General features: G+C 43.6%; 5 protein-coding genes across 5 annotated transcripts; 4 read left to right on the top strand and 1 right to left on the bottom strand.

Annotated features, from left to right (window-relative positions):
- The first annotated feature begins 1,418 nt into the window (after window positions 1-1,418).
- Window positions 1,419-3,864, top strand: LOC306703432 (uncharacterized protein). The gene is made up of 2 exons (XM_079169409.1): window positions 1,419-1,749; window positions 2,610-3,864. Exons 1-2 carry the CDS (start codon window positions 1,551-1,553, stop codon window positions 3,437-3,439), a joined length of 1,029 nt encoding a protein of 342 aa, XP_079025535.1. The 5' UTR covers window positions 1,419-1,550; the 3' UTR covers window positions 3,440-3,864.
- Window positions 3,865-4,650: 786 nt separating this feature from the next.
- On the top strand, window positions 4,651-7,286 carry LOC306702840 (uncharacterized protein). Its single transcript, XM_079168555.1, has 3 exons — window positions 4,651-4,936; window positions 5,479-5,736; window positions 6,388-7,286. The coding sequence occupies exons 1-3, from the start codon at window positions 4,738-4,740 to the stop codon at window positions 6,942-6,944; spliced, it is 1,014 nt and encodes a 337-aa protein (XP_079024681.1). The 5' UTR covers window positions 4,651-4,737; the 3' UTR covers window positions 6,945-7,286.
- Window positions 7,287-7,618: 332 nt separating this feature from the next.
- On the bottom strand, window positions 7,619-10,607 carry LOC306702923 (protein inturned-like). Its single transcript, XM_079168684.1, has 2 exons — window positions 10,536-10,607; window positions 7,619-10,215 (listed from the first exon to the last, which is right to left on the bottom strand). The coding sequence occupies exon 2, from the start codon at window positions 10,136-10,138 to the stop codon at window positions 8,213-8,215; it is 1,926 nt and encodes a 641-aa protein (XP_079024810.1). The 5' UTR covers window positions 10,139-10,215; window positions 10,536-10,607; the 3' UTR covers window positions 7,619-8,212.
- Window positions 10,608-10,765: 158 nt separating this feature from the next.
- LOC306703252 (uncharacterized protein) lies at window positions 10,766-13,673 on the top strand. Its single transcript, XM_079169153.1, has 3 exons — window positions 10,766-11,041; window positions 11,337-11,588; window positions 12,028-13,673. The coding sequence occupies exons 1-3, from the start codon at window positions 10,843-10,845 to the stop codon at window positions 13,260-13,262; spliced, it is 1,686 nt and encodes a 561-aa protein (XP_079025279.1). The 5' UTR covers window positions 10,766-10,842; the 3' UTR covers window positions 13,263-13,673.
- A 290-nt stretch (window positions 13,674-13,963) lies between these two features.
- LOC306703479 (uncharacterized protein) lies at window positions 13,964-16,331 on the top strand. Its single transcript, XM_079169457.1, has 2 exons — window positions 13,964-14,194; window positions 14,930-16,331. The coding sequence occupies exons 1-2, from the start codon at window positions 13,996-13,998 to the stop codon at window positions 15,874-15,876; spliced, it is 1,146 nt and encodes a 381-aa protein (XP_079025583.1). The 5' UTR covers window positions 13,964-13,995; the 3' UTR covers window positions 15,877-16,331.
- The last annotated feature ends 9,074 nt before the right edge of the window (window positions 16,332-25,405 follow it).

Genomic DNA, 25,405 nt, shown 5'->3' with positions numbered 1-25,405 from the left:
ACTATTCTTTTAATTGTTCTTTAACCCTTTAAAACTGAAACTGAATGTTATTCTCACCCTGATTGTAATCTGATTATAAATAAATACCCAGGTGGAAATACTGTTCATATATAATATATGAAATCGCCCCCCCGCCCCTCGTTGCTGTCCTCTGTTAATAATCGAGGGCGTCAAAGCGTGTTTGACCTCTGTGTTGACCTGCTTCTGGACTTTGGATGTACATACTTATAAACGAGGCCTTGCAGGCTGCGTTTTTACAACGAGGAATACAAAGCTGAGTCACGAGCATTTAGTTGTGCATGTACGCTTGTACCTGGCGTTATTTACACCTCAACGACTGAGCTGTTCCAATGCCAGTTTTCATTCCAGTCGAGCATGCTCTTTATTTTTATTTCCATCAGCGTGTCTTTAAGGACAGATTTTCCTTTTGACCCGTTTACCTTTTTATAACCTCGTATTTATGAAGAGTCCAGTTTTACAAATATAAACTCTTTGAACACCTAAAGTATCTAAAGCTTTTTAACGCGACACAATGACTTCCTAAAAAGTGCTAAAACCTACATGACATGTTGTGAGAACATCCGTTTATGTCCTCTGAGTAGAAGTAATGTGTTGTGTGGTTTCTGTTTTTTACGGTGTAATAACCAGCAGGGTGGTGTGTGTGTGGTGACGTCATGCCTACTCTAACATACTATTTTATGCTGTTTATATAAAGGCATCTTGAAAAAGGGATTTTTTATGATGAAAGTAACTTGGGTTAAATATTACATATTGAACAAAGATTCCTTTCTTTTAATCGTAATTTAACGTCATTTTGACTTGTGTGTTTTTTTAAATCTGGGATGTACCAAGTCTGAAGCTCACGATGATGGAAATGGAGCTCGCCGTGACTTTGTGTCTCAATGACGACGTTGACTGGACCGGTGTTTTAGTTAAAGAACTCTCCAAATGTGTTTTTCCTCATGTTCTTGTAAAAAAAACTGCTACTTTGCAAACCAATAAACAAAATGTTCTTGTGTTCAGTGTCTTCATCTGAAAATTCACCCAGATAACAAAAAGAAGAAGTAGCCACTTCGCTGTTAAACTAAGGTGTGTGCACGTTAATTGGGGAATTACTACTACTACTACCACTACTACTACAAAAACTATAACTACTACTACAACGACAAAAACTATTACTACTACTATTAAAAATAAAACTACTACTACTACGACAAAAACTATAACTACTATCACTACTACTACCTGTTTACTAATATCAACAGCTGACAGGCTATATAGCGTACATCAATTATTGTAAAGATGGAAAATAAAACGTTTTCCTTGCATACTTTGTCCTCCAGGACGGCAGGGGGCGCTGGTGAAAATGAATCCTGTGCGTCATGACGTTAAACCGGAAGCATTCATTTAATGGTCGGTTCGTTTATGTCGGTCAATTCCGCGGCTTCTTGTCGAAGAACTTTTAAGTTTATTTCCTCTTTTGCACGCGTGTTTGTGTGTCTCGTCTTCCACATTTACCGATAACGTTATAAGCCGGTTAAAGCTCCGTCATGTCCGGCACGCGGCTGCTCAGACTGCGGGTCAACGAGCGACTGGAAGCGGCCGTGGAGGAGATCTTTGGACTCGTCGAGAAGACGATAGAAGAGTACGAGGAAGGAGCTGTCCGCTCCAAGAGAGAGATCCTCCAGCTGAAGCAGCAGATCGAGCAGCTGACCGTTTTAAAGCCGGAAGTCATGTTAAACAGAGCAGGTACGTGTAACAGTTAAAGGAACGTTAGCCGGTTGCTAGGTCGCGTTAGCCGTCGAGCTTTGAACAGCAGCCCATATTGTTCACAACTGTGTGACTTTATTTTAGCTGTAAGTCATTTGAGGAAACATGAATATTTAAGAACATTAATTTTACTGTAATGGTTGTGGTGTATTTTTTTAATATTCACGTTTTGGCCAAATCAGGCGGTAACATCCGGGTTCTGCCGAGTGAAGCCGATGCGGAAGTGTCTTTAAACCTGCATTCTCTCTTCTGACCATCAGGGGGAGACTCCTGGTTGTATAGAAGTCTATGAGAGCATGACTCTACTTCTCTCTTGATTTATTACCTCAGTAAACATTGTAAACATGAGTTTATGGTCTCGATCTCTAGTTTCAAGTCTTCTTCAATACAGCATGATGTTCATTTCGTAAATTATGGTCCATTTAGAGTCAAACAGACCATAAAGCAGGGAGTGCTTTAGGGCGGTTACAATCCTATGAGAAAGAGATGTGCTGCACTGCATGAGGCAAATGGCGGTCACACCAGATACTGACTGTTTCTTTAGGCTATCTGTGACCAACATTTTTTTATTTATGTAGCCCTAGTCATGTGAAATCCTAATTAATGTCTTTTTAAATGAAAAATCACACATTTTGAGAGGCCTTATATTGTGGCCAGTCCACCTGAGGAAATAATCATGCTGTTTAATCAGCGTCTTGACGTGCCACACCTGTCAGGTGGATGGATTATTTTGGCAAAGGGCTGGTCACTAACCCGGCCGATGATGATGGTGGTGTGTTTGTGTTAGATATCACTGGATTATTTACCAGGTTATAACATATGTCTTCCATGTCCTTTAGACTCCGAGCCGGTCTCTGAGGAACTGGCTCGTTCATTGCAGCTACGTGACATTAAGATGGAAAAGATTCTGGTTCTGGAGGAAACGGAGATCCAGGAGCACCCACAGATCAAAGAGGAGCAGGTGGAGAGGTGCATCAGTCCAGACATGGAGGCCGATACTTCCAACGAGGATGAAGTCGGACACCCTGATTCAGAACCAGACACTAACGGTGAGCTGCTCCCGCCTTCCACGGCTGAGACTGTGAGCGAAGGCATCGACGACGAATGGAACGAAAGAGGTGGTTCATCTTCATCCCGTCAGAGTCGCAGCGTCGAGGTCTTTGTGGGGCTGGAGCAGCCTCCGAGAGGAGACAAGTCTTGCCGTTTTTGTGGCAAGAATTTTAGGAAGGACTCTTTTCTTATCAGACACGTAGCCAAGAGTCACAAAGGCCACAAAGCCTTTAAATGCCTGGAGTGCAAGAAGGAGTTTGAACAAAGGTACCATGTAATCCAGCATGCAAGGATTCACACCGGTGAGAAGCCCTTCAGCTGTGACTACTGTGACAAAACATTCGCTCAGAACTCGAGTCGTATTGTCCACATGAGGGTCCACACCGGAGAGAAACCATATTTCTGTAACAAATGCGGCAAGAGTTTTGCCATCAGCAGCCACTTGAGGTTTTGCAGAGGGACACAGAACAAAAGCACGAGCGACTTTCGCTGCTTAACATGTGGCCGGTATTTCCAGACGGATTCGAGCCTGAAGGTGCACATGGAGGTCCACGAGTCATGGAAACGACACATGAGTGAGAAACTGCAAGGCCCGGAGTTAGAAGAGGACACCCCTTAAAGATGTGAGAGAAACGTCAGAATGGGACACGAAATGTTCATAAAATGTACAATTATGTATTCTACCAGTTTTTGTTTCAGCTACAATCTCTCATGAAAGCAGTGTATTTGTTAATTAGTTGAAATGTAGCTGAATAATTTAATGACAGTTGTGAAATTATGGGCTGTCAGTTTTGATTTGAGCAATTCATCTTTAGCAAATTGCTGTTTTATTTGCTGTTTGTGGTTAAGAAGTAAATCAAATGAACTACATCTCCACTCGTTCCATCCTCAGATGTTTGACTGAACCACAGACAGGAAGTCATTTTCAACAGCAGCACGACAACATGCAGGATATTCTAAAAATCACTGTGATAATCACATTTTCATAATGAAAACCTACTTATAAATGATGAAATATAATTTGTAAAATGCAAATAAAAGCATGTAAACAGAAAAACAGATTTAGTTTGGAGGTCGCTATGTTTTTATAGAAGTTGATGCCAAGAAACCTACAGAGCACGACAAAATAAGACAATACAGACGCAACCAAGTGTGTCCTTTGTTTTGTTTTTAGGAAACCCAGCTCATTGTGCCTTTTTTAAAAGCATGAATGAAGCCAGAACACCAAGCATTTAATTTGATGTAAAATTTGAAATGATTGACTGCATTGTTTATGCAGTTAAATCTGCTTTTAAGAGATACTAGCAGGGTTTCATTTCCATATCTTAAGATCACTCTTCGCCATCACTTAAAGGTGTCTTTGAGGAGAGAAGCGCACCAATCATACATCAACATCATCACACGCAGACTGTTAAACAGTGATGGAAGCACGGAAACATTGTGGAGCACAATCTAGAAAATGACACTAGCAACCATGCAGGAACACGTCAAATGAGATTATGATCTCAACACACCTACCTGGTGTCACATGATCAGCAGTCATGATTAAACTCTTCACTAATTTATTTCAAAATAAGAGTGCACTGCCCAAGTTCATTTCATCCAGGATTTAAAAATGAACCCTCAAACTGCTTTAAAGTGTCTCTGAGGGTTTGTCCAGAAAATAACAATCATGATAAAAAGTAAAATAAAAACGTACAATGTTATTTCATAATTATCTTTTTCAAAATACAGGTTAGACCAATCTTCTTTAGTTTGCCGGTGAAAATTCACGCAGTGCGTCATGATGTTTAACCGGAAGTATTAACGTTCGGTTCGCTTATGTTGCTGAACTAAGCGGGCAGTTTGACCGGCAGTCAAAGCGTGTCTCGTCCTCCACATGTACCGGTAACGTTATAAGCCGGTTAAAGCTCCGTCATGTCCGGCACGCGGCTGCTTAGACTGCGGGTCAACGAGCGACTGGAAGCAGCCGTGGAGGAGATCTTTGGACTCGTTGAGAAGACGATAGAGGAGTACGAGGAAGGAGCTGTCCGCTGCAAGAGAGAGGTCCTCCAGCTGAAGCAGCAGATCAGGCAGCTGACCGTTTTAAAGCCGGAAGTCGTTTTACTCAGAGCAGGTAACGTGTAACCGTTAACACAAAAGACCAATTTCTTTCAAAATGTCTGCTTTTAAAATTGATTACGATGAGTGTTTGTGAACACTTGAACATGCGCCATTCCTACAGGTGTGGCATATCAGGACGATTATTGCACAGGTGTGCTTGGGCTCGTCACAATAAAAGGCCATGAAATGGTGTAGTACTATCTTGGGGTGACATTCTTTAGGATTTCACGTGACTGGGGCTACAGAAAACAAATTTGAACACATTTGTGCATACAAATTGAGAAAAATAATAGTTTTTTGTACAAATAAAAAGTCTTGGATCTCTTTTACTGAAAAAAGAAGAAGCACAAACTACAGTGTTTATATTTATTGTTCAGAGTAGTTAACCAGAACTTGGGAGCATGGGAATGTTGCATTCTTTATAGGAGCATTGTGTTAATACCTGGCCACCTGCTCCAAAGAAACCGGTCCGTACTAAATCTAAATGTACAGTCATCAGTTGTAAAACAATACAAATGTATAACTGGCTTATTTAACGTCCTCTCTGTCCCGTAGACACCCAGCTGGTCTCAAAGAGACGGCCTCCTTCGTTGCAGCACTATGAGATTACGGTGGAAGAGATTCCCGTTCTGGAAGAAATGAAGATCCAGGAGCACCCAGAGGTCAAAGAGGAGCCGGTGGAGAAGTGCGTGAGTCCCGAGATGGAGGCTGATACTTCCAACAACGCTGACGTCAAGAAAGAAATCAACCATCTGAAGCAGCACATCGAGCTGCCGGCCGTTTTGAAAGCTGAAGTAACATCATTCAAAACAGGTTTGTGTCATTTATGATGAATGAATGAAGGAAAAGGCCACGATACGGGAGCTAGAAGTGTTAGTTAGTAGATATTTAACATTCTAAGACGCCTAAAAGACATGTTTAGATTGGTGGAAAACGTATAAATACACTTAAAGTACAAGTAGACCAGTGTATTTTATTCTACTGGACTATAGTTATTCATGCATTAACGTGTTCACTTTATTTGTTGCAGATGGTAACGGTGGACCTCATTTTAATTACTTTATGTCCTGACGGTTTAACCTGCAAAGTAACTAAAGCTGTCAAAAAGTACAATGTAAAGTAGCATAAAATAGGAATACTCAAGTACCTGAAAATACTTAAATACAGTACTCAAGTAAATGTACTTGGTAACGTTCCACCACTGATCAGCTGATATCGTACTATCAACCTTTATGTGACAACCTCACATTTGTTCTCTTTGATTTCAGCTGAGTCGCTGGAGGAAATCCAGCTTCATGAACACGTGTGATGGCTTTAAAAACAAAGTTAATCCTCAACCTCAGCTCATTGAATACATCTGACTGAAACACACCTTACTTACACATGTACACATACATGTATATTTGTGTAAGGTATCAATGGGTTATTTAACAGATTATAACGTGTGCCTTCTGTTTGTTTTAGACACAGAGGAGATTTTTCCTTCACAGCAGCCAGACTGTCTTAACAATGTGGAGGAAATGAAGACCCAGATCAGAGAGGAGCCGGTGGAGAGGTGCATCAGTCCAGACATGGAGGCTGATGCTTCCAACGAGGAAGAAGTCAGACATCCTGATTCAGAACCGGACACTAACGGTGAGCTGCTCCCGCCTTCCACGGCCGAGACTGTGAGCGAAAGAGGTGGTTCATCTTCGTCCCGTCGGAGTCTCAGAGTCAAAGTCTTTGTGGGACTGGAGCAGCCTCGGAGGGAAGACAAGTCTTGCTGTTTTTGTGGTGCCAGTTTTGTGAAGGACTCTTTTCTTATCAGACACGTGGCCAAGAGTCACAAAGGACACAAAGCCTTCAAGTGCCCGGAGTGCAACAAGGAGTTTGAACAGAGGTACATGCTCGTTCAGCATGCGAGGATTCACACGGGGGAGAAGCCCTTCAGGTGTGACGTCTGTGACAAAACATTCGCTCAGAACTCGAATCGTCTCGTTCACGTGAGACGGGCACACCGGAGAGGAACCGTATTTTTGTAGGAAATGTAGAAAGATATTTCCCAGTCGCAGTCATTTATTGTTGTGCGCCGGGACACAAAGGAAAGTCACCGCAACATGTGGCAGAGCTGTGAAGCTGAAGCTGTGAGAGAGAAACGTGCATTCCCAGTATTTAGGAATGTTTCAGCTGCAGACACAAAAATGAATAAATAAATGCTTTTTTTTATTTTGTCAATTTTTCTTAATTTATTTTTGCGGAATAAGAAACTATATTCATCAGTTGGAATATTGGACGGTTTCAGTTATGATTTTTATTGTTTCATCTGGAGTGTTTTAGTTTTTTTCATATTTGGAGAAGCAAATAAACTGTTTGGCTTTAACGTCGCTGGAGTTGCAGATGATTGAGTTTGTCTTCAGAAGTTGTGTGTTTATCTCACTAAAAGCAAAGATTTAAAATCCTTCAGGTATATTTCTTGGTTGCTACTTAAGTATCATTTTAGTGTTTTATAACTAGTTCAAACAACTTCAAAGTTGTTCAACATTGGAAGTTATTTTCAGTTTATTTAAATAAACCATAAATTAAAGAAGTGTAGCCGAGGGTTATGTTGCACCTATACTTTATAATAGTAATAAAATAATAAACACGGGGATCCGTAGTCTGCACCAAGGAGGCAGCAACTTTATTATCCTTTCACAAGAACCTTTTTCCTCTCTTCCTCTTTCACAGTAAAAGCCCCAGACACATACACTGGAACACTGCCTCCTAGAGAGCTCTTAACGTAACTCAACATAATAGTTGACATACGTCCCCGTTTCCAAACATTCTAAATGCAACAAACACATTTTAGAACCCCAGTAACCAAATGTCTTCATAACACAAAATGTAACAGTAAATATTATACTTCCTCCCATCACCTAACTGCACAGCCTCCAGACACCGCTGATACCCCAGAGTGTTTAAACACACCATACACATAAAGCATGTTAACAGACATACTCACAAATCAGTTAGCGATACGTGACAATGTCCTTTAAATATGCTAGTTGTCTCACAACTCTTTGAAAGAGACAGTCTGTTGTGGATCACTGGTCCCCGTAACCAAACCAGTCCCAGTGCCACCAGTGACCCCACAGTCCTCCTCTGGCGACCCCTCGCCCTGCAGCGGAGGAGCCGGGAGGCTACTTGAAGAACCAGCAGGCCGTAGCAAAGTGTAAGGTTTCCGTCTGTCATAATGAACAACCTGCTCCGGTCCGTTGAGGTCCAGGGGACTGCCCGGTTCCCCATAAGTCCGTTGTCACCGATGTAGTAATCACATGGCCAGGCCAAAGGAGAGTCTGAAGGCCATCTCTACAGGAACCTCTGCCACCGAGTCATGGAAGCACACGTAGAACTCCTGAGGGACGGGCTCGAGCAGCATCCGTCCTATAACCCAGTAAGTCATGGTGGGAGCAGGCTTCCTCTGGTCGGTCCAGTTCTCCGGTTGACACTGAAACAGGACCCCGTGTTCCTTCACGGGACCCAGACCCCAACCACCACCCTGAGGCCGGTCTACAGCCCGACGGTCCCTGGCTGGCAGGCTCTGCTGGAATGCGGCCCGTATGGAGAGGCAGCAGTGGTGGAAGTTGCGGATGAGCTGTGGGTGGATGGAGCCGCTGAGCTGAGCCACCTCTCTGTGAGTCGGCGCGATGAAGATCCCCTGAACTGTTTCCATCAAGACATAGTGGAACAAGGTGTTCTCTGCACCTGAAGTCAGTTTCATGGTGTTGTACATCTCCTCCGTCTCCCTTTCAGTCAGGGTCTTCCTCAGGGTGCCTAGGTAGAAAGGGTTTGGGTGCTTCATTCTGGGAATCTTGAAGAGGCCTCCACTCCCATCAGACCCTCCAGATCCCAGCGAGTCCTGACGCCCCCCCGGCTTCCTCCCTGAGTCTTGGGTGGACTGTGGACTGAGGCCTGGAGCCATTGATGAAACAGACCCTGACCCAGCATCCATCTGTCCCTCACTCCCACTGTCAGGCAGGCTCCTCTGGGGGCTGGACCTCCGGGCCTTCTCCCCAAACAGGCTACGGCCTCTGGACCCGGAGGAGCCTTTGACCGCCCCTGCTAGCTTGCTGAAGACGGGGGAGGAAGAGGCCAGGCTGTCCAGGCGGTCGCGGGCTGTGGCAGCGGGGAGGAACCAGTCAGCACAGGACAGGCAAGGAGCAGGCGGAGCATTGAGACGCTCCTCAATACCTGCTTCCAACACCTCCAGTTGCAGCAGGGTGGCCTTCACCTGATCTACGTAAACACAATCGGGTCCTGTAGAGCCCAAAGCTGGAGAAGCACAGCCACCTGCCTCCAACAGCACACACTGCACGAAGTGCCTCAATCCCACTATGAGGAGGAAGTGACGTCCTTGAGGCTGGCTGTAGTCCGGCACTGTGCTGCTGCTGTTAGCGCTCTGCTGGGAAAACACCTCCCTCCAGATGACCAGCTGACCCACCCGCGGCTCAGACGCCAGCAGGCAGTAGTGCTGGCAGTACAGGCTCACATCCAGCAGGTCCTCTTTAGGCAGGTGGTTGGCAATCAGGTAGGACTTGTAGAACAAACAGGAGCCAAGAATTACATACAGACGCCTCAGGCCAAAAGAGTCCTCGGACATTTCTCCAAAATCAGAAGACTCGAAATCAGAGAGAACAGAATCCACCTCCATCTTGATTTCCGGAGGCAGCGTCAGCCATCGGACCACCGGCAGTCCATCAAGAAAAAGGGTCCCGGAGACATCGGGGGTCGGCGCTGAGGAGCCGTCCCTCAAGCGAGATGGCTGGATGAGCTGCTGGAAGAACAGGCAGAAGAAGTGGTCCAACCTGGGCGCATGGTCCACTTTACAGAACGCATTGTCTAAGGAGCCGTACATGACCTTTAGAGTCCGGACTACGTCTCCCACCACCGTCTGCAAATGCAGCAGTGGAACCCGCTCAGCGGGAAGACCGATGACCAACAGGTTGCTGCTTTCCTTCCAGTAGCCCACATGAACCAGCTGTTTCCCAAGCAGGAGAGAAGAACTGAGTATTCGCCCTCCTGTGACGTTCTCCAGCATGTCACACAAAGTGAGGAAGATGCCCCTCACTCCTTTCAGCTGGCCAGAGGCCTCTGACACGGGGTACTGGTACAAGATCTCCTCCTCTTCCTGCGGCGATGCTGAGTCCAGTTTAAGTGAGAGGTACATGACAACGTGGGGGATGCGTTCCATGGACATCTGAAGTTCGGCGGTGTCCTCTCCCCACAGCAGAGCTTCCAGCAGGCCTCCGCTGTCAGACAGAGGTGTTGAGGAACCTGCAAGATACAACACACTTGAACACTAATTCCTAGAAAGCTCTTATTGTAACTCAACATCATAGCTTACATATGTAGCCGAGGGTTATGTTGCACCTATACTTTATAATAGTAATACAATAATAAACACGGGGCTCCGTAGTCTGCACCAAGGTGGCAGCAACTTTATTCTCTTTTCATACACTTCACAATAACCTTTTTCCTCTCTTCCTCTTTCCGTTTCATCCTTCACAATAAAAGCCCCAGACACATACACTGGAACACTGCTTCCTAGAGAGCTCTTAACGTAACTCAACATAATAGCGTAAATAAGTAACAACCTTTATAAAGAAACCAAGCAGCATTATCATTGTAGTAAGAAGAGTCATTTTTGTTTTGCACATTAGCTGAAAAACGGAGCCATTCTGACCAGAAGTGGGCACTGGTGAAAGTGAGCCCTGTGCGTAATGACGTAGACCCGGAAGTGTTAACTAACGTAAAGAAAAAAAGAATGCCGTAGACCAACGGTTGCCGCCAAAGAGTTGTTACGACTTTCAGTTCCGGAGAAGATTTCAAATTGTTTAAAGAATGTGGGTGTCTCGTCCTCCACATTTACCGGTAACGTTATAAGCCGGTTAAAGCTCTGTCATGTCCGGCACGCGGCTGCTCAGACTGCGGGTCAACGAGCGACTGGAAGCAGCCGTGGAGGAGATCTTTGGACTCGTTGAGAAGACGATAGAGGAGTACGAGGAAGGGGCTGTCCGCTCCAAGAGAGAGGTCCTCCAGCTGAAGCAGCAGATCAGGCAGCTGACCGTTTTAAAGCCGGAAGTCGTTTTAAACAAAGCAGGTAACGTGCAACCGTTAAAGGAACGTTAGCCAGTTGCTAGGTAGCCGTTGAGCGTTGTACAGCTTGGATACAGGTGTTCATATATATATATATGAACACCTGTATCCAAGCTGTACAACGCTATATATATATATACACATATGAACTAAACACAGAAAATATGTGGAGAAAATGTAAAGACAATAGAATATACACAAAATAGAAAAATACGTTTTTCAAATAAAAGTAGCAAAAGACGAAATTAAAGGAAACTAAACAGGTTATATATAACATGTGTCCTCCTCTGTCCTTTTAGACACCCAGTCAGTCTTTGAGGGACTGCCTCCGTCGTTGCAGCAATATGGGATTATGGTGGAAAAGGTTCCCGTTCTGGAGGAAGCAAAGATCCAGGAGCCACTGGTCAAAGAGGAGCCGGTGGACGTGTGCATCTCTAAAGGCATGGAGGTTGTCAACAATGCTGCTGCAATCAAGAGAGAAATGACCCGTCTGAAACAGCTCATCGAGCCGCTGGCCATTTTAAAAGCTGAAGAAACATCATTCAGAGCAGGTCTGTGTCATATATGATGAACAAATTACTTAATTAATTGTCAGGCCACAAAATGCTACAGGTTCAGGTTCTGTTAGCTGTTCATATTAGTAAACACAGGAGCTAGAATTAATAGTAATCATCCTACGATTCACCAAAGGGTATTTTGGTTCCTCCTCAGATTAACACCGTTGGCTTCTAGCTGCCTGCTAAGTATATCCTCTGAATCTCACATGTACCTTAAAGTAGCAATACAACGGTATTAAAATGCTGTTACAAAGTCATGCATTCAAAGTCATAAAAGTTTTAGCTTCAATTTATACTGTATATTTAGTTATGCATTCATTCATTAACACAAATGAAACTTGTGATGGCTTTAAAAACAAAGTTGATCCTCAACCTTGTGTAAGGCATCAATGGGTTATTTAACAGATTATAACGTGTGCCTTCTGTTTTTTAGACACAGAGGAGATTTCACAGCAGACAGACTGTCTTAAGAATGTGGGGGAAATGAAGACCCAGATCAAAGAGGAGCCGGTGGAGAGGTGCATCAGTCCAGACATGGAGGCTGATGCTTCCAACGAGGAAGAAGTCAGACATCCTGATTCAGAACCAGACACTAACTACGAGCTGCTCCCGCCTTCCATCGACGTCGAATGGAACGGAATAGATTTTTCATTGTCGGCTCGTCAGAGTCGGAGCGCTGCTCTGGAGCAGCCTAGGAGGGAAGACAAGTCTTGCCGTTTCTGCGGTGAACATTTTAAGAAGGACTCTTTTCTCATCAGACATGTAGCCATGAGTCACAAAGGACACAAAGCCTTTAAATGCCTGGAGTGCAAGAAGGAGTTTGAACAAAGGTACCGGATGGTCATACACACAAGGATTCACACCGGTGAAAAGCCCTACAGCTGTGACTACTGTGACAAAACATTCGCTCAGAGCTCGGGTCGTATTGTCCACATGAAGCACCATACTAGAGAGAAACCAAGCGCTGATTCAAAATATGGCAAAATGCAGAACGAGTCCAAAATCCAAACGGAAAAGAAGAAGGTAGACAAGTGCTTAAAGTGCTTTGAATGCAACAAGGAATTCAGACACAAGCAGCAGCTCGTTCGGCATATTAGAACTCACACGGGTGAAAAACCCTTCAGCTGCGACTTCTGCGGCAAAGCGTTCTCTCAGGACTGTAATCGAATCTCTCACATGAGGCAGCACACGAGAGAGAAGCCGTATTTCTGTAAAAAATGCGGGAAATTCTTTTCCCGAAACAGGCACGTCCAATGTTGCACAGCCACGCCGGCGCTCAGGAGCAGGGACGAGGTTCTCAAAAAGGGGAAGGCCTTCAAATGCTTCGTGTGCAACCGGGTGTTCAAACGAAAGCACCTGCTCATCCAACACTCCAGAGTTCACACCGGAGAAAAAGCCTTCGCTTGCGACTTCTGCGGCAAAAGATTCACTAGGAGCGCGACGTGTATTATGCACATGAGGGAGCACACCGGAGAGAAACCGTATCCTTGTGAGAAATGTGGGAACGGGTTCACCAGCGGAAGTAGCCGGGTCCGGCACGCCAAGTGCTGCACAGGGACGCAGGACAACAACGACAGCACCAACAACGACCTTGCACAACTTCTGGTAGAACATTTCACACAGAAACTGCAAGTACAGCAGTTAGAAGAGGAAAAAACATCAGAATGAGACACCAAATATTTTATATAAAATGGGCAAATCAGTGTCTATAAATGACCTGTTTGAACTACAATCTTCTCTCTTTTAGCCGAGTAATAAACTATATTCACCAGGTTTTGAGGAAACAATTCAAATGTTGGATTGTGTCAGTTATGATTTGACTGCTTCATCTGGAGTCATTTAGAAGCAAATAAACTTGTTTGGCGTTAACGTCACTGCAGTTACACGTGACCGGTTGTGTCTCCAGAAGTTAGATGTGAATTAAATTTGTTTGATTATTAACATCCTTCAGGTTTATCTGTTCTGTTTTGACCTGGTAGCTACTTAAGTATTATGTTAGTGCTTTTTAAGTTATTATAAGAAGTTCAAACCTTCAAAGTTGTTCAAAATGAGGGAACAAAATGTTCAGTTTGTCCTGAAACGAGCTGTATTTCCATTGTTCACATTCAAATATTAAATGCGTTTTGTTGTAAATGAAAATAAAACATACACGTTGTTTTTAAATACGTTGTCATTTTTTAAATAAAGTAAGTCTCTCTTATTTTTGAACAGCAGCCTGAAAACAGAGCCATCCAGGCCGGCAGGGGGCGCTGCTGAGAACTAACCCTGTGCGTCATGACGTTGTACCAGAAGTATTAACGACTTACGCCTTTCAGTTCCCGTGGAGTATGTCTTATTATTGTAAAGCGTGTCTCGTCCTCCACATTTACCGGTAACATTATAAGCCGGTTAAAGCTCCGTCATGTCCGGCACGCGGCTGCTTAGACTGCGGGTCAACGAGCGACTGGAAGCGGCCGTGGAGGAGATCTTTGGACTCGTTGAGAAGACGATAGAGGAGTACGAGGAAGGAGCTGTCCGCTCCAAGAGAGAGATCCTCCAGCTGAAGCAGCAGATCGAGCAGCTGACCGTTTTAAAGCCGGAAGTCGTTTTACTCAGAGCAGGTAACGTGTAACCGTTAAAGGAACGTTAACCGTTAGCCGGTTGCTATTACAACCTGGAATGTATTGGCTTTTTATTGCGATTTCAAATATCATATCGGCAACAAAAAGTAAAAAAACATATTTTTTAATTAATAAACTGAAAGATTGATGCGTGCATTTGTATTCACCCCTTTGCTATGGAGCCCCTAAATAAGACGTGGTGCTACCAAATTACCTTCAGAAGTCACATAATTAGTTAAGTAAAGTCCACCTGTGTGCAAAGCTCAGTGTCACGTGATCTCAGTATAAACACCTCTCTAAACAGGTCAGGTCTTTTTCATTTTGTACATGCAGACACTAGCTCTCATGCTGCATCGGGGTTCTCTCTGTGTTGCCTGACCTGTTAAGAGGTCTTCATGGTGTTGCAGACTCTCTGGGCCTTTCACAACAGGTGTTTATACTGGGATCATGTGACACTTAGCTTGCACACCGGTGGACTTTATTTAATTAATTATGTTGGTGTTTAGGGGCTTAGAGCATTCATCAATCCTGACTGTATTCTGTCGGACTATTACATGAAACGTGTCCAGCTTTGTTGTCTTTGTCCCTCGCTGTTATTTCTATTTCTGTGTAAGTACATTATGAGAGATGCAAAATCTATTTCTTTGTATGTGATTCTGCTGAACATCTATTTAAACACCAGGTTGTACTGCAGCTAAGAGGAGAATTATAACATGTGTCTTCTCTGTCTTTTAGACACCCAGTCGGTCTCTGAGGAGATTTTTCCTTCGCAGCAGCCAGACCGGTTTACCGATGTGGAGGACAACGAGGCCCGTGACCCTCAGCGGGTCAAAGAGGAGCAGCTGGATCGGTGCATCAGACCAGACGAGGCTGAAGTCAGACTTCCTAAATCAGAACCAGACACCCACTGTGAGCTGCTCCCACCGTCCACGGACGAACCTGTGAGAGAAAGAATCAACGACGAATGGTTCGGAAGAGATGGTTCACTGTCTCCTCGTCAGCAGGTGGATCAGAGCATCATTCCAGACTTTGTGGAGGATTCTTATGAGGATTTAGAAGTCAGACTTCCTGAATCCGATGCTCAGACGGACTTCCAGCTGTTCCCATCTTTCAGCACCATAACTGTGACAGTGAACGAGGATGACGAATGGAACGGGGGTTCAGGTTCTCGTGGTGCGAGTCGCACTGACTCAGCGTTTATTCATAAGGAGCAGGAACCAGCCCAGATGGACAAAAAGTGTTGCCAGTTCTGCGGCGTGTGCTTCAACGGGGACTCCGATCTGAGCGCACACATCGACAAGATCCACGCCAATGTGAAGGCCTTCAAGTGCTCCGAATGCGACAAGCAGTTCGCCTGCAGGGCCCATCTGGTGGCGCACCTGAGGATCCACACGGGCGAGAAGCCGTACAGGTGTTCCTTCTGCACGCGATCCTTCGCTCAAAGCTCCAATCTCAACGTGCACCTGAGGATGCACACGGGGGAGAAGCCGTACTTTTGCAGGTCGTGCGGCAAAATGGTCGCCCGCAGCAATCATCTCAAAACCTGCGGTAAGAAGAACCTCAGGGGGAGGAAGTCCTTCTGCTGCTCGCTCTGCGGCAAAACGTTCCACTCGGCTTCAAAGCTGCGAGTCCACGAGAGGATCCACGAAGCCGGGAAACCAGACGCGGTTCTGACGACGTGATCATCAGACTGAGTTTGTTTTAACTTTAATTTATTTGTTTCTAAGTATTTCAATCTAAAAACGTAGGCTGTGATTCAGAGGTCTGGAACCAATAACCAGTGTGGAGGCTGAACAAGAGAAACTCACTTCATGTTTTAAAGGAGTGTGTGTGAAATACAGTTTGCTTTATTGGGACAAAGTACGTGAAAAATAATTGAACGCTGATGAAAAGAATCTCATATTTATATGAGATATAGCTATATATATATATATATATATATAGCTCCAGAGAAGACAATGTCCTGTATAATATATTCACTAAGAGCAGTGTACTCAGTAAAAGAGTCTGTTATTTTGACACTTGGACATTTTCCCGCCCTCCTGCTGTTGCTTTTCCCACTTTTAAACTCCTTGAACTCTGCCTTGTGTTGGTTCTTGAGGTGTTTTATTAAATTGCTTCTGCTAAAAAAAGCTAAATTTGATCCTCTGACCACTTCAAGTCTTTCCTGTTTTCATTCCTGTTACTGCTCATGGTTATCTTGCACTTCTCTGTTCATGAAATACACATTTTGTTTATAATGATAAAGAGCGGTTTGTGATCCAGCGCACAATCTTTTAAATTTAGTTCCTTCATTTTGTTTGGTTCATCCTCGTTTCCTCTGCTTCCAAACAGGATAAATATGAAGTTGACAGATATTACAGACATCTTATCTTCCACTGAAATGAGCCACAGAGTTGTAGGAAACACACTTCAAGATTAGATTCTCAAACGTCACATTATATTTATGTATTTGACTAAATAATGCACCGCTTCTACTACTATAAACAGCATAACTATGACAAAGTGGCTGGAAGAACTACTCATATATTTTTAAAAGTAGCAATACTGCTCTGTAAAAAAATACTGTTAAAGATAAAAGTCTTATAATCAATATTTCACTTAAGTAAAAGTATAAACTGCAAACTGCACTTAAAGTATTAAAGCAAAAGTACTTCCTTGGCCAACTGGTCCCTTTCAGAGTGATATAACATATAGTATATAATTACTGACGCTTATACTTTATAAATTAATCTCATGTTTTGTTTGTCAAATTTTAAGGTTTGTTTTTTCAAGGTAAAGTGGAGAAAATATTCCAAATATAGCGTAAAATCAAACGGTAAGTCAACTAAAAAGTCAAAAAGTATTATATTTCCCTCTTAAATGTAGCAGTAGAAGTGTAAAGTATTATACGTACTTAACTTTAGTAAATGCACTTAATTTCCTTCTACTACTGCATGAAGAAGCAGAATAAATTATTGTTTAAAAAAAATGAAAAAGAAAAGAGGTTTAAGTCCAAGTCTCTCCAGCAGGGGGTGATATTGTGTTTTCAATCAAAGATCTTCTATTTTGAAGAGAGTCACTTCCTGGTCAGAAAAAGAAATGTACCCGTTGTGTTTTCCAAACTCCTTTCTTTTCCCGATGAGAAAATGTCATCACCTGGAAACGTTGACATAGTGAGACATCCTTACTTTATTTACATATCTCTGTTAATACCTAACGGAGAATGAAGCCAGAGGATGGAGAGCCGAAGCTGCGGCACAAGATATAGACGAAGAAGAAGTAACGAGAAGGCAAAGTGAATGAGTCTTGGTAATTGAAAAAAAAAAAAAATGTCCGTTTGTATACCTAGCTAGCTGTTAGCTCTGTTTAAATAGCATGTCAACGTCTGCTTTTGACGGTTAAGCTAGCTACACTAGCTAGCTGGGGGTGGTGTAAGCTAATCAGTTGGTGTAACGGTTGTAACGCGGTTTGAATGTAACGGTAGGTTTTCACACATTACGTCAATTAAACCCAACGTAACAGTTTTAATTATCCACAACTAGCTTGTCTTTTACATAAACCCGCCTCCTCTATAGCGAGCGTTTAAATTAATTAACAGCTTAACGTTCAGCTGACACCTGTCTGTCCACGAAGAAGAAAGAAAAAAATGGCAGGTATTAGGGGTGCTTATTATATTATATATTATTATATATATATATATATATAATAAATGTATATAAATATATATATATATATAAATAATATATACAGATATTAAGGATGCTAATTAAATATATATATATTTATAACAGATATTGAGGATGCTAATTATATATATATATATATATATTATATATAAATATGTTTATATATATATAACAAAATATATTTTATATAATATATATTAAGGATGCTAATTAAACATGTATAGTTTATATTCCACACCTAAAGGAAGCCGTGGTGGTGTGTTTATGTTGGAGGGTTGTTACAGACGCAGGACTCTGAAACTGTTCATCCAAGAGGCTCAAAGCAGCGGATAATGTTTCCTGTATCAGTTTACTGAAGCTGTCATCAGCACCGAGGCCACTGAGGCTTTTTATTCCACTCCAGGATCAGCACCAGAAGAGCTGGTAATACCTCAAAGAGATGGAAATATTCAACACGGTTTTAAGAGACACAAAACGATAAAGTGGGAACCTTTGGATTTGTGCAATAGATCTATTAAATTCAGATTTCGTCAATATGATGTCAATCGAGGCGGTCTTGAGGGTCTACAGAGGCTATCAAGACCTTAAACTAATTCAAACACACTGATGGCAGAGCATTCAGGGTTAATTTTGTGGTTAGCGTCTTGCCGAAGGACACTTCTACGTCTTGAGGAGCCGGGGATGGGATATGTTTGAAGAGAAATGGGTCCTTACTGCAACATTTTCTCTGATTCCCATGACGCTGTTGTTCATGATGCTCCTCTTCCTGCTCTTTCCTCCCTCAGGTCCTGCTAGGAGAACCCATGGAGCCAGACGTCGTGCCCTTCCACTCCTCCTCCCCACCTCCACTGGACGAGGAGGCGGGATCAGAGGAGGACGAGTTCGGGGACTTTGGGGGGTTCTCCGTCGTGGTGTCCTGCTCTCATCCTGTCTACGCTGATTCGACCGATTCGGCATCCAGCCTTAGACCTCGTCCCACCACAAAGCCAGCAGCCACCCATCAACCTAACTGTAGCTTTAATCGCCCAGTGGAACAATCCCAACCCACGTCCGCTGTGGACCAGAGACGCGTGGAGCGGCAGGATTGTAATGCCGGATCACGTGTGCACCTCACGAATGGGTACTTTGAAGGAGACTCCAGCTCTGGGACCCACACGGCCTCTGCAGTGGGAGCACGCTATCCCAGCGAGGAAACCGGGTTTGCTGATTTCACTGTGTTTGCAGAGCAGGCGGCTCATCCCTGGTGCTGTGGCTTCACTCCCACGGGGAGCAGAGGGCGATGGGATGTCCGAGTGGAACACAACACCAGCAGCAGCTCTGGTGGACAAATCAGCGATCCAGGACAGGACGTTGTGTTGGACTCTGAGCCCAGATCTCACTGTGCTCACGAGGCAGAAGGAAATGTTTGCACTATGGTCGAGCACTGTGAGAAAAGAGATGCGGCACTCGTGCAACCACCTCAGGACCGCCATCAGTCTCAGGAAGCTGCAGCAGCTTTGGATTTTCCACCCGAAGAGCCTCATTCTGGAGGGGAGGAGGAGTTCGGCAAGCCTGGGGACGGTCAGAAGGAAAGGAGGTATAGTTTAAATTCTGCAGAGATGCAGAAGGATGGAGAGTCGGACGAAAGGAGCATCTCTACTCTCCCCCAAACATTCGGAGTGTACGAGTCTGCTTCAGAGGACCTGGCGTCTTTCTCTGATGATTTGTCATTCGAGTGTCCTTCTGCGGACGTGGAACCAAACGTTTCGTCTCTAGTTTCACACGAGGACCAGACTGACTGGGACCAGACTGATGATGAAGACTATTCTGACTTCTCTGTCAACGACAGCGTGGCGAATCTCCTCCGGTCCGAGGCAGAGAAGGATTTTCATTACTGCGACCAATCTGCTACTCAGGAAACTCGTGCTACCTCTGGCCAGTCTCGACCTGGAACACACACAGACGGCACATGTTCAGACGTCAAAGACCACGAGTGTCTCCAAACGGCCGACGCAGCGGTGCAGAGTCTGGGAAACCTCCCGCCCAGCGACAGCTTTGCCGATTTCTGCTCGGCGCCCACGCAGGAGGAGGGAGAGGGGTCGTGGGCGGAGTTCAAGGACCAGAGGGCTCTGGAGGAGGAGAAAACCTGGACCCGGTCCAGAGAGCCAGTCAGCAGCCTGCAGACCGATGAGGACGCTGAAGAGGAGCAGGACCGGGATGGGAAACACGGGGCTTCCAGGAGGAACAGCTGTCAGGTGGGAGGCTCTTTATGATGATACTTAATTCTTATTGGCCAGAAGAAGATGTATTTTTAAGGGCTTGTCCTGGATTTTGGGTCCTTTTCCTGTCATTATGTCTGTTTATTTGTAACGTGCCAGACAAACATTCTAAATACTTCACAGACAATAGAATAAAAGCTTAAAGTCCATCAAAAGATCATCATTATTTTATTTTTGAAATGAACCCCGTCTCCCTCTTTTTCTCTCTGGCTAGGCGTCGCTGTCCTGCCGGGTCCAGCAGCTTCTCCTGTTCAGTTTTCCGGAGGTAGAGGTCCCAGCTGATGAAGGAGAGGAGGAGGTGCTGAACCTCAATGCTCTGCTTCACGGCCGACTCCTCTCTGAGAGCGAGGAGGAGGAGGATGAGGAGGAGGAGGAGGAGGAGATACCTGAACACCTGAGCCCCAGATCTCAGTGGTGAGGGTGCCTCCCTGGTAATGATGATGATGATGATGGTGATGATGGTGGATATGTAAACAGCAGTTTTCTCTCCTTCCTTCTGAATGTCTCAGGATTCGGCCTCATCAGGACCTCCACGATGCAGTTGGCCTCCGGTTTCAGTGGGGAGGGTCCCACACCAACAGGACTCTGCTCAGGTGCCTCGGCGTGGAGACACGGAACATTGTGAGTGTGGAAAACATTTAAAAGTTCATCAGCGATCCAAACAGCATCTTCACCGGCGACTGAATGAACAAGTATACGCTTTACCACCCGGTTATTTCATATAGAATATGTATTTATTGGATTACCAAGCACACCATACCAAACATGCTTTATTGTAGGATATTATGTTTGTATAGAAATAGAATAAAAACACCTGTAGTTGCAGAATAACTTCCCTCCGGTTGTTGCTTTGGATATAATTCTGTTTTATTTTGTCTCTTTTCAAAGGTGTTCATCGGCATGAAGAAGCAGCCAGTAGCTGTGCCTGCTTTTGCATCCAGTCTGGTGAGTCAACTGCAGGAAATTCATTGAATTCATTCATAAATCAAATAAATCCAAACCTCATTCTATCATGTATTTCCTTCCCTTTGTTGCCTCTCCTCAGGGAATGCTAGAGCCCACCAAAGACTCCGTACCAGCCGTCTGTCCTCCTGACACGCCGCAGCCCTCAACACGTTCTACAAAGGTACATTCTTCTTTGTATTTATTAGGTATCAGATTAAAGAACAAGAGACTAGAGCTGAGAAATATAAAGACGTCAGACGTCAAACGTTAGTGAACTTGTTTTCAACCAGTTAAACTGCAATAAGTCTGTTTCTGGAGCAGCAATGCCCAGGTATGCACAGCTGCTATGTGGGTAAACAGCCACTAGATGTCACTAAAGACGAGTGTTTCTCTGCTCTGTCGTCTCGTTAAGTGAGCGTTTTTAAATGTTGTCTCCTCTGTGTGTAGGAGGCGCTTCCTTCCAGCCAGCTGGACTGGAGCAGCCGTGGCCTTAGCAGCTCTCAGGACGGTACGTCCCCCCGCCGAGCCCCTCACTTCTGGGGCTGGAAGTAGACCTCCTCCTCCTCCTCCTCACCTCCTCCAGGGCATGTTCTGCTTCTTCTTTTCCTTTCTTTAACGCCGTGTTTCCCTCCAGTCGCTCAGGATTTCTTTCTCATGAATAGCAGAGATGTTGAGAAGTCATGTTTCTGTCTTTATTATCTGTCCAAGTTAGCAGATTTACAAATATCCAACAAGTAAGACAATAACTGGATTGTGAAACAACTAGCGGGGGAAACACTGTGCTGGCTCCCTTCCCTCCTTCCTTTGTCTTCTCTAGTGTCCCGTCTTTACCTGCAGCCAAAGCAGAATCGATCTCAGTATTTATCAGTTATTTGGGGGAAACATTGAGGCGTTGGTACCACTGTGATGTGCGTACTGTTACTCGCTGTGTGATTATTCTGGAAGTTGTTTATTTAAACTAGAACCAGAATATCTGAAGGTAAAGCTGAATAAAGCACTAAACGCTAAATTAAATGTGCATGTTCATGAAATGTGCCGTGACCATCTAACGGTTATCCAAAGAAGCATCTTAATTGACAGTACTGGTGGCCAGTTGGACTCTTCCAGTGTTAATACTTCTCCCAGTGCATGACTGTGTTACACTCATCAAAACTCTCACTTTATTTGACACAAAGGTGTCTGTACTTTTTATTTTTATTAGCTCGTAAAAAGGTTTCATGTCAGACAAACGTTTTGTTGAAGAGAAACAAAAACAGCACCAGAGTCGTTCTTTGCTCAGGAAGTATTTGCTTTATTGATTTATTGATCATCAGATTAGTGTGTTCTGATCAGTATTTACACTTAAAGGATTCTGATTCATGACTGTTACAGTTGTGAGTGAGCTTCCTGTATGTGGGGAGTCTTCTCTGCTCAATTGAATATAATTCTCTGGAGCTTCATGTAGTTATTTGTTAGTTATTGAGAAATTATTATTCAACTATTAAATATGAATTGGCCACAATCTGACACAACTAATGTGTGCAGCTTATTCTGCTGCGTGTTTTTAAAGAACACAAAACTGTCGGTTCCATCGACATCTTTTTCATTAACGTCACCAGAAGAAAAGTCCTGAGTTTAGTCCACACGTATTAAAACTTTAACGTTTAGATCCAAACTTCTGTTTCCATGTTTTAGAGCGTTCATGGTGTAATACTACAGCATGGGCAGCAGGGGGCAGTGTTCTCTGTAGGAGGAGCTACAGGAACTAATCAGAAGAATTTAAGTCATTTAGAATCAAATAATCAGCAACTAAAGCGTTCATACATATATGTTGTTGTAGTTTTATATGAATTTGTTTCATGTGGTTGGTCGTATTAAATCTGTCTTCAGGGTTTTTATTTATTCTGTGATTATGTTTAATATGTGGGAGATTATTGTTACTGCTGTCACTTTATGCTGTTTTATTTGTTTTATTTTGTACTCCCTGTGCACTGACTCATAACTTTATGAGCATGAAGCATAAAGCAGCGTTTATATATTTAAAGCTCATCGTACCTGAAGCTCACTCAGTATTTCGTTAAATCAAAAGTGTTTCTACGGCTGCAGCTACAGGTTTTCATCATGAGTTGTGCCTTTATGCCGCAATTGTTTTCTAAAAACTTTATAGTTTATTAACAGAAATCTTCTTCTTTTTTTTGCTCAAATCCAGATTTAATTCACTGCAATAAGGAACTTTAGAGAATCCTTAAATACTGAAATAAATGGGTCGATCCTTTCTGCTGGTTTCGCTTCTCTTTCCTCAGATTCACTTCTTGTTGGAAGTTTTCTCTGTGGTCGAATGTAAAGATGTATTTAAACAACTACACGGCTCAAAAGAAGTAAAACAGTTTGGAACTCTTTTTAGAGGAGCTGGATCCGTGGTTCCCAAAATCTGATTTGCATAAAAACACACTTCCTGGACAATTCATACAAAAGTTTATTAAACTATTCAAAAAGATGCATGTTTTTTTGTTCTTACTACAACAATAGAATACCAATAAAGATCAGGCTACACAATGTTATCATCGTCATGAGCATACAAGTTGTTAAAAGGTTTGTTTACATTTCCAATAACTCGAGTCAAGTTCCCAAAACTTTATTCATGTTGACGAAACTGACGAGTTATATTCATTAAAAACACTTGACTCGTTTAATATTCTGAATCTCTTTATTTAAATTGCAGATGTGCAGTTTCTTTAGGGTGATGACATCATAAATGGGGGGGGGGGGGTCACAAATAGGTCACAAATCTTCATCTACCAATAAGAAAGATCAAAGGTGGCGTTTGTCCCGCCCTCACAGGAGAAGATGTCAATCAGTCTGAACACAGATATTAACATTAAATATACTGTTTTAGTTCGTTTTAGTTCGCTGCAACACTTCTGTTCTTATTTGACAACAAAATCAAACTTGACTGTCTTGATTTTCTTTATATTTTTACTTTTAAGCATCTTTTTTGACCATCAGTCTTCCAGTGACTTCTGATTATTAAACGAAGTTGGATAACAACTACTTTGCATGGCTTTGTTTGCCGTGTTTGTCTCTGTCGGTCGTCTCCACCTCCTCAGTGAAAAGGAAGAAAAACATTCTCCTTTTATGAACTGTAAATCCAGCCTCCTCCTCCTCCTCCTCCTCCTCCTCCTCCTCGCCCACTCTCCCCCCTTGTTGGCACAGACTGCTCTGCTCTCAACCTGGATTGTTTTGGTCCAGAGGAGGAGAGCGGATCCTCCAGCAGCAGCAGCAGTCCTCCTCCAGGTCAGCTTTTATCTCGTTCTCCAGGTTTCTCGTTTGAAAGAAACCAGAAATATCATCTTTATCTCGTGCCGTGGGTGTGTGAGTGTTCTTGACACTCGTTGCATGTTTGTCACACACACACACACACACTCACATGTAAAGGAGTTGACCGTGAGCTGTATGAGTTGACCGTCAGCAAACTGGAAACCGGCGCCATCAGCAGCCACACGGACGACACTTTGAACCGCCTGATGTCCACCGCGGAGAAAACCAGCACGTCAGTCCGGTCAGCGCGGTTCTTTTATTTTACAATAATTTTTAAAGCATCCATACAATGAAACAACAGTGATGATGCAACACGTCCTTGTGTGTGTGTGCTGTTCATCAGGAGGCCTCCGCAGGATGAGGAGGAGCTGAGTCTGGAGGCTGACGCGGTGATCTCTGCACTGCCTAACCTGTCCTTCATGCAGGCCAAGGTCCTCATGTTCCCAAGCATCCTCCGACCCAAAGAATGCTGCTCCCCAAGATTACATTAAAAGGCTTAAATCCACAACCTAGTGCAGTTAATGCAGGATTAAAATACTGCAAAAATATATTAAAATCAGGCATTGTGGACTCTAGAACAGTGAGGAGATCTTCCTCCACTCTTAACAGATGTACGCTCTGTGTCAGAAGAGTCGCAGAATAACCCTCACACATATCAGCTCATGCATTCATTTCACTGAGCAATAATCTGTAAAAGGCAAAGGAGGAGGTTTTATTCTTGCTTTTATTACTCTCCTTAAAGCCGAGTGTTTGGTGACACGTATTCCCTCTAGAGACTGTTATGTTGTGTATTTATTTTTATTATAAAAACATGTCCTATTTTTGATGTTAAATTATTTTAGTTAAATGTTATAAAGATGTGGAGACCTCTCTTCATTCAACTTAGTATAGAAATGTTCTGTATGATGATGTCTGTAACACGTCACTAATGATGCTGCAGGTTGTTATTCCTACTATCATATTAGGCTTTATTCATTTATTTATCAGAATAATAATCAGGTTTATTTCACATACAAGTAATTTAAGTTGGTGTTTTGGTGCAC

This window comes from Pholis gunnellus (assembly GCF_910591455.1).
Source record: "Pholis gunnellus genome assembly, chromosome: 11".
Taxonomy (NCBI): domain Eukaryota; kingdom Metazoa; phylum Chordata; class Actinopteri; order Perciformes; family Pholidae; genus Pholis; species Pholis gunnellus.
The sequence above is the reverse complement of the archived record's forward strand: the minus strand, read 5'-3'. Positions and strand labels throughout refer to the sequence as shown.

Excerpts from the sequence above, each read along its gene's own strand:
- LOC306703432 (XM_079169409.1), top strand. The coding sequence starts at position 1,551 with ATGTCCGGCACGCGGCTGCTCAGACTGCGGGTCAACGAGCGACTGGAA. Across the intron at positions 1,750-2,609 it reads AGTCATGTTAAACAGAGCAG|ACTCCGAGCCGGTCTCTGAG; the intron begins GTACGTGTAACA and ends CATGTCCTTTAG.
- LOC306702840 (XM_079168555.1), top strand. The coding sequence starts at position 4,738 with ATGTCCGGCACGCGGCTGCTTAGACTGCGGGTCAACGAGCGACTGGAA. Across the intron at positions 4,937-5,478 it reads AGTCGTTTTACTCAGAGCAG|ACACCCAGCTGGTCTCAAAG; the intron begins GTAACGTGTAAC and ends TCTGTCCCGTAG. Across the intron at positions 5,737-6,387 it reads AGTAACATCATTCAAAACAG|ACACAGAGGAGATTTTTCCT; the intron begins GTTTGTGTCATT and ends TGTTTGTTTTAG.
- LOC306702923 (XM_079168684.1), bottom strand. The coding sequence starts at position 10,138 with ATGTCCATGGAACGCATCCCCCACGTTGTCATGTACCTCTCACTTAAA.
- LOC306703252 (XM_079169153.1), top strand. The coding sequence starts at position 10,843 with ATGTCCGGCACGCGGCTGCTCAGACTGCGGGTCAACGAGCGACTGGAA. Across the intron at positions 11,042-11,336 it reads AGTCGTTTTAAACAAAGCAG|ACACCCAGTCAGTCTTTGAG; the intron begins GTAACGTGCAAC and ends CTGTCCTTTTAG. Across the intron at positions 11,589-12,027 it reads AGAAACATCATTCAGAGCAG|ACACAGAGGAGATTTCACAG; the intron begins GTCTGTGTCATA and ends TCTGTTTTTTAG.
- LOC306703479 (XM_079169457.1), top strand. The coding sequence starts at position 13,996 with ATGTCCGGCACGCGGCTGCTTAGACTGCGGGTCAACGAGCGACTGGAA. Across the intron at positions 14,195-14,929 it reads AGTCGTTTTACTCAGAGCAG|ACACCCAGTCGGTCTCTGAG; the intron begins GTAACGTGTAAC and ends TCTGTCTTTTAG.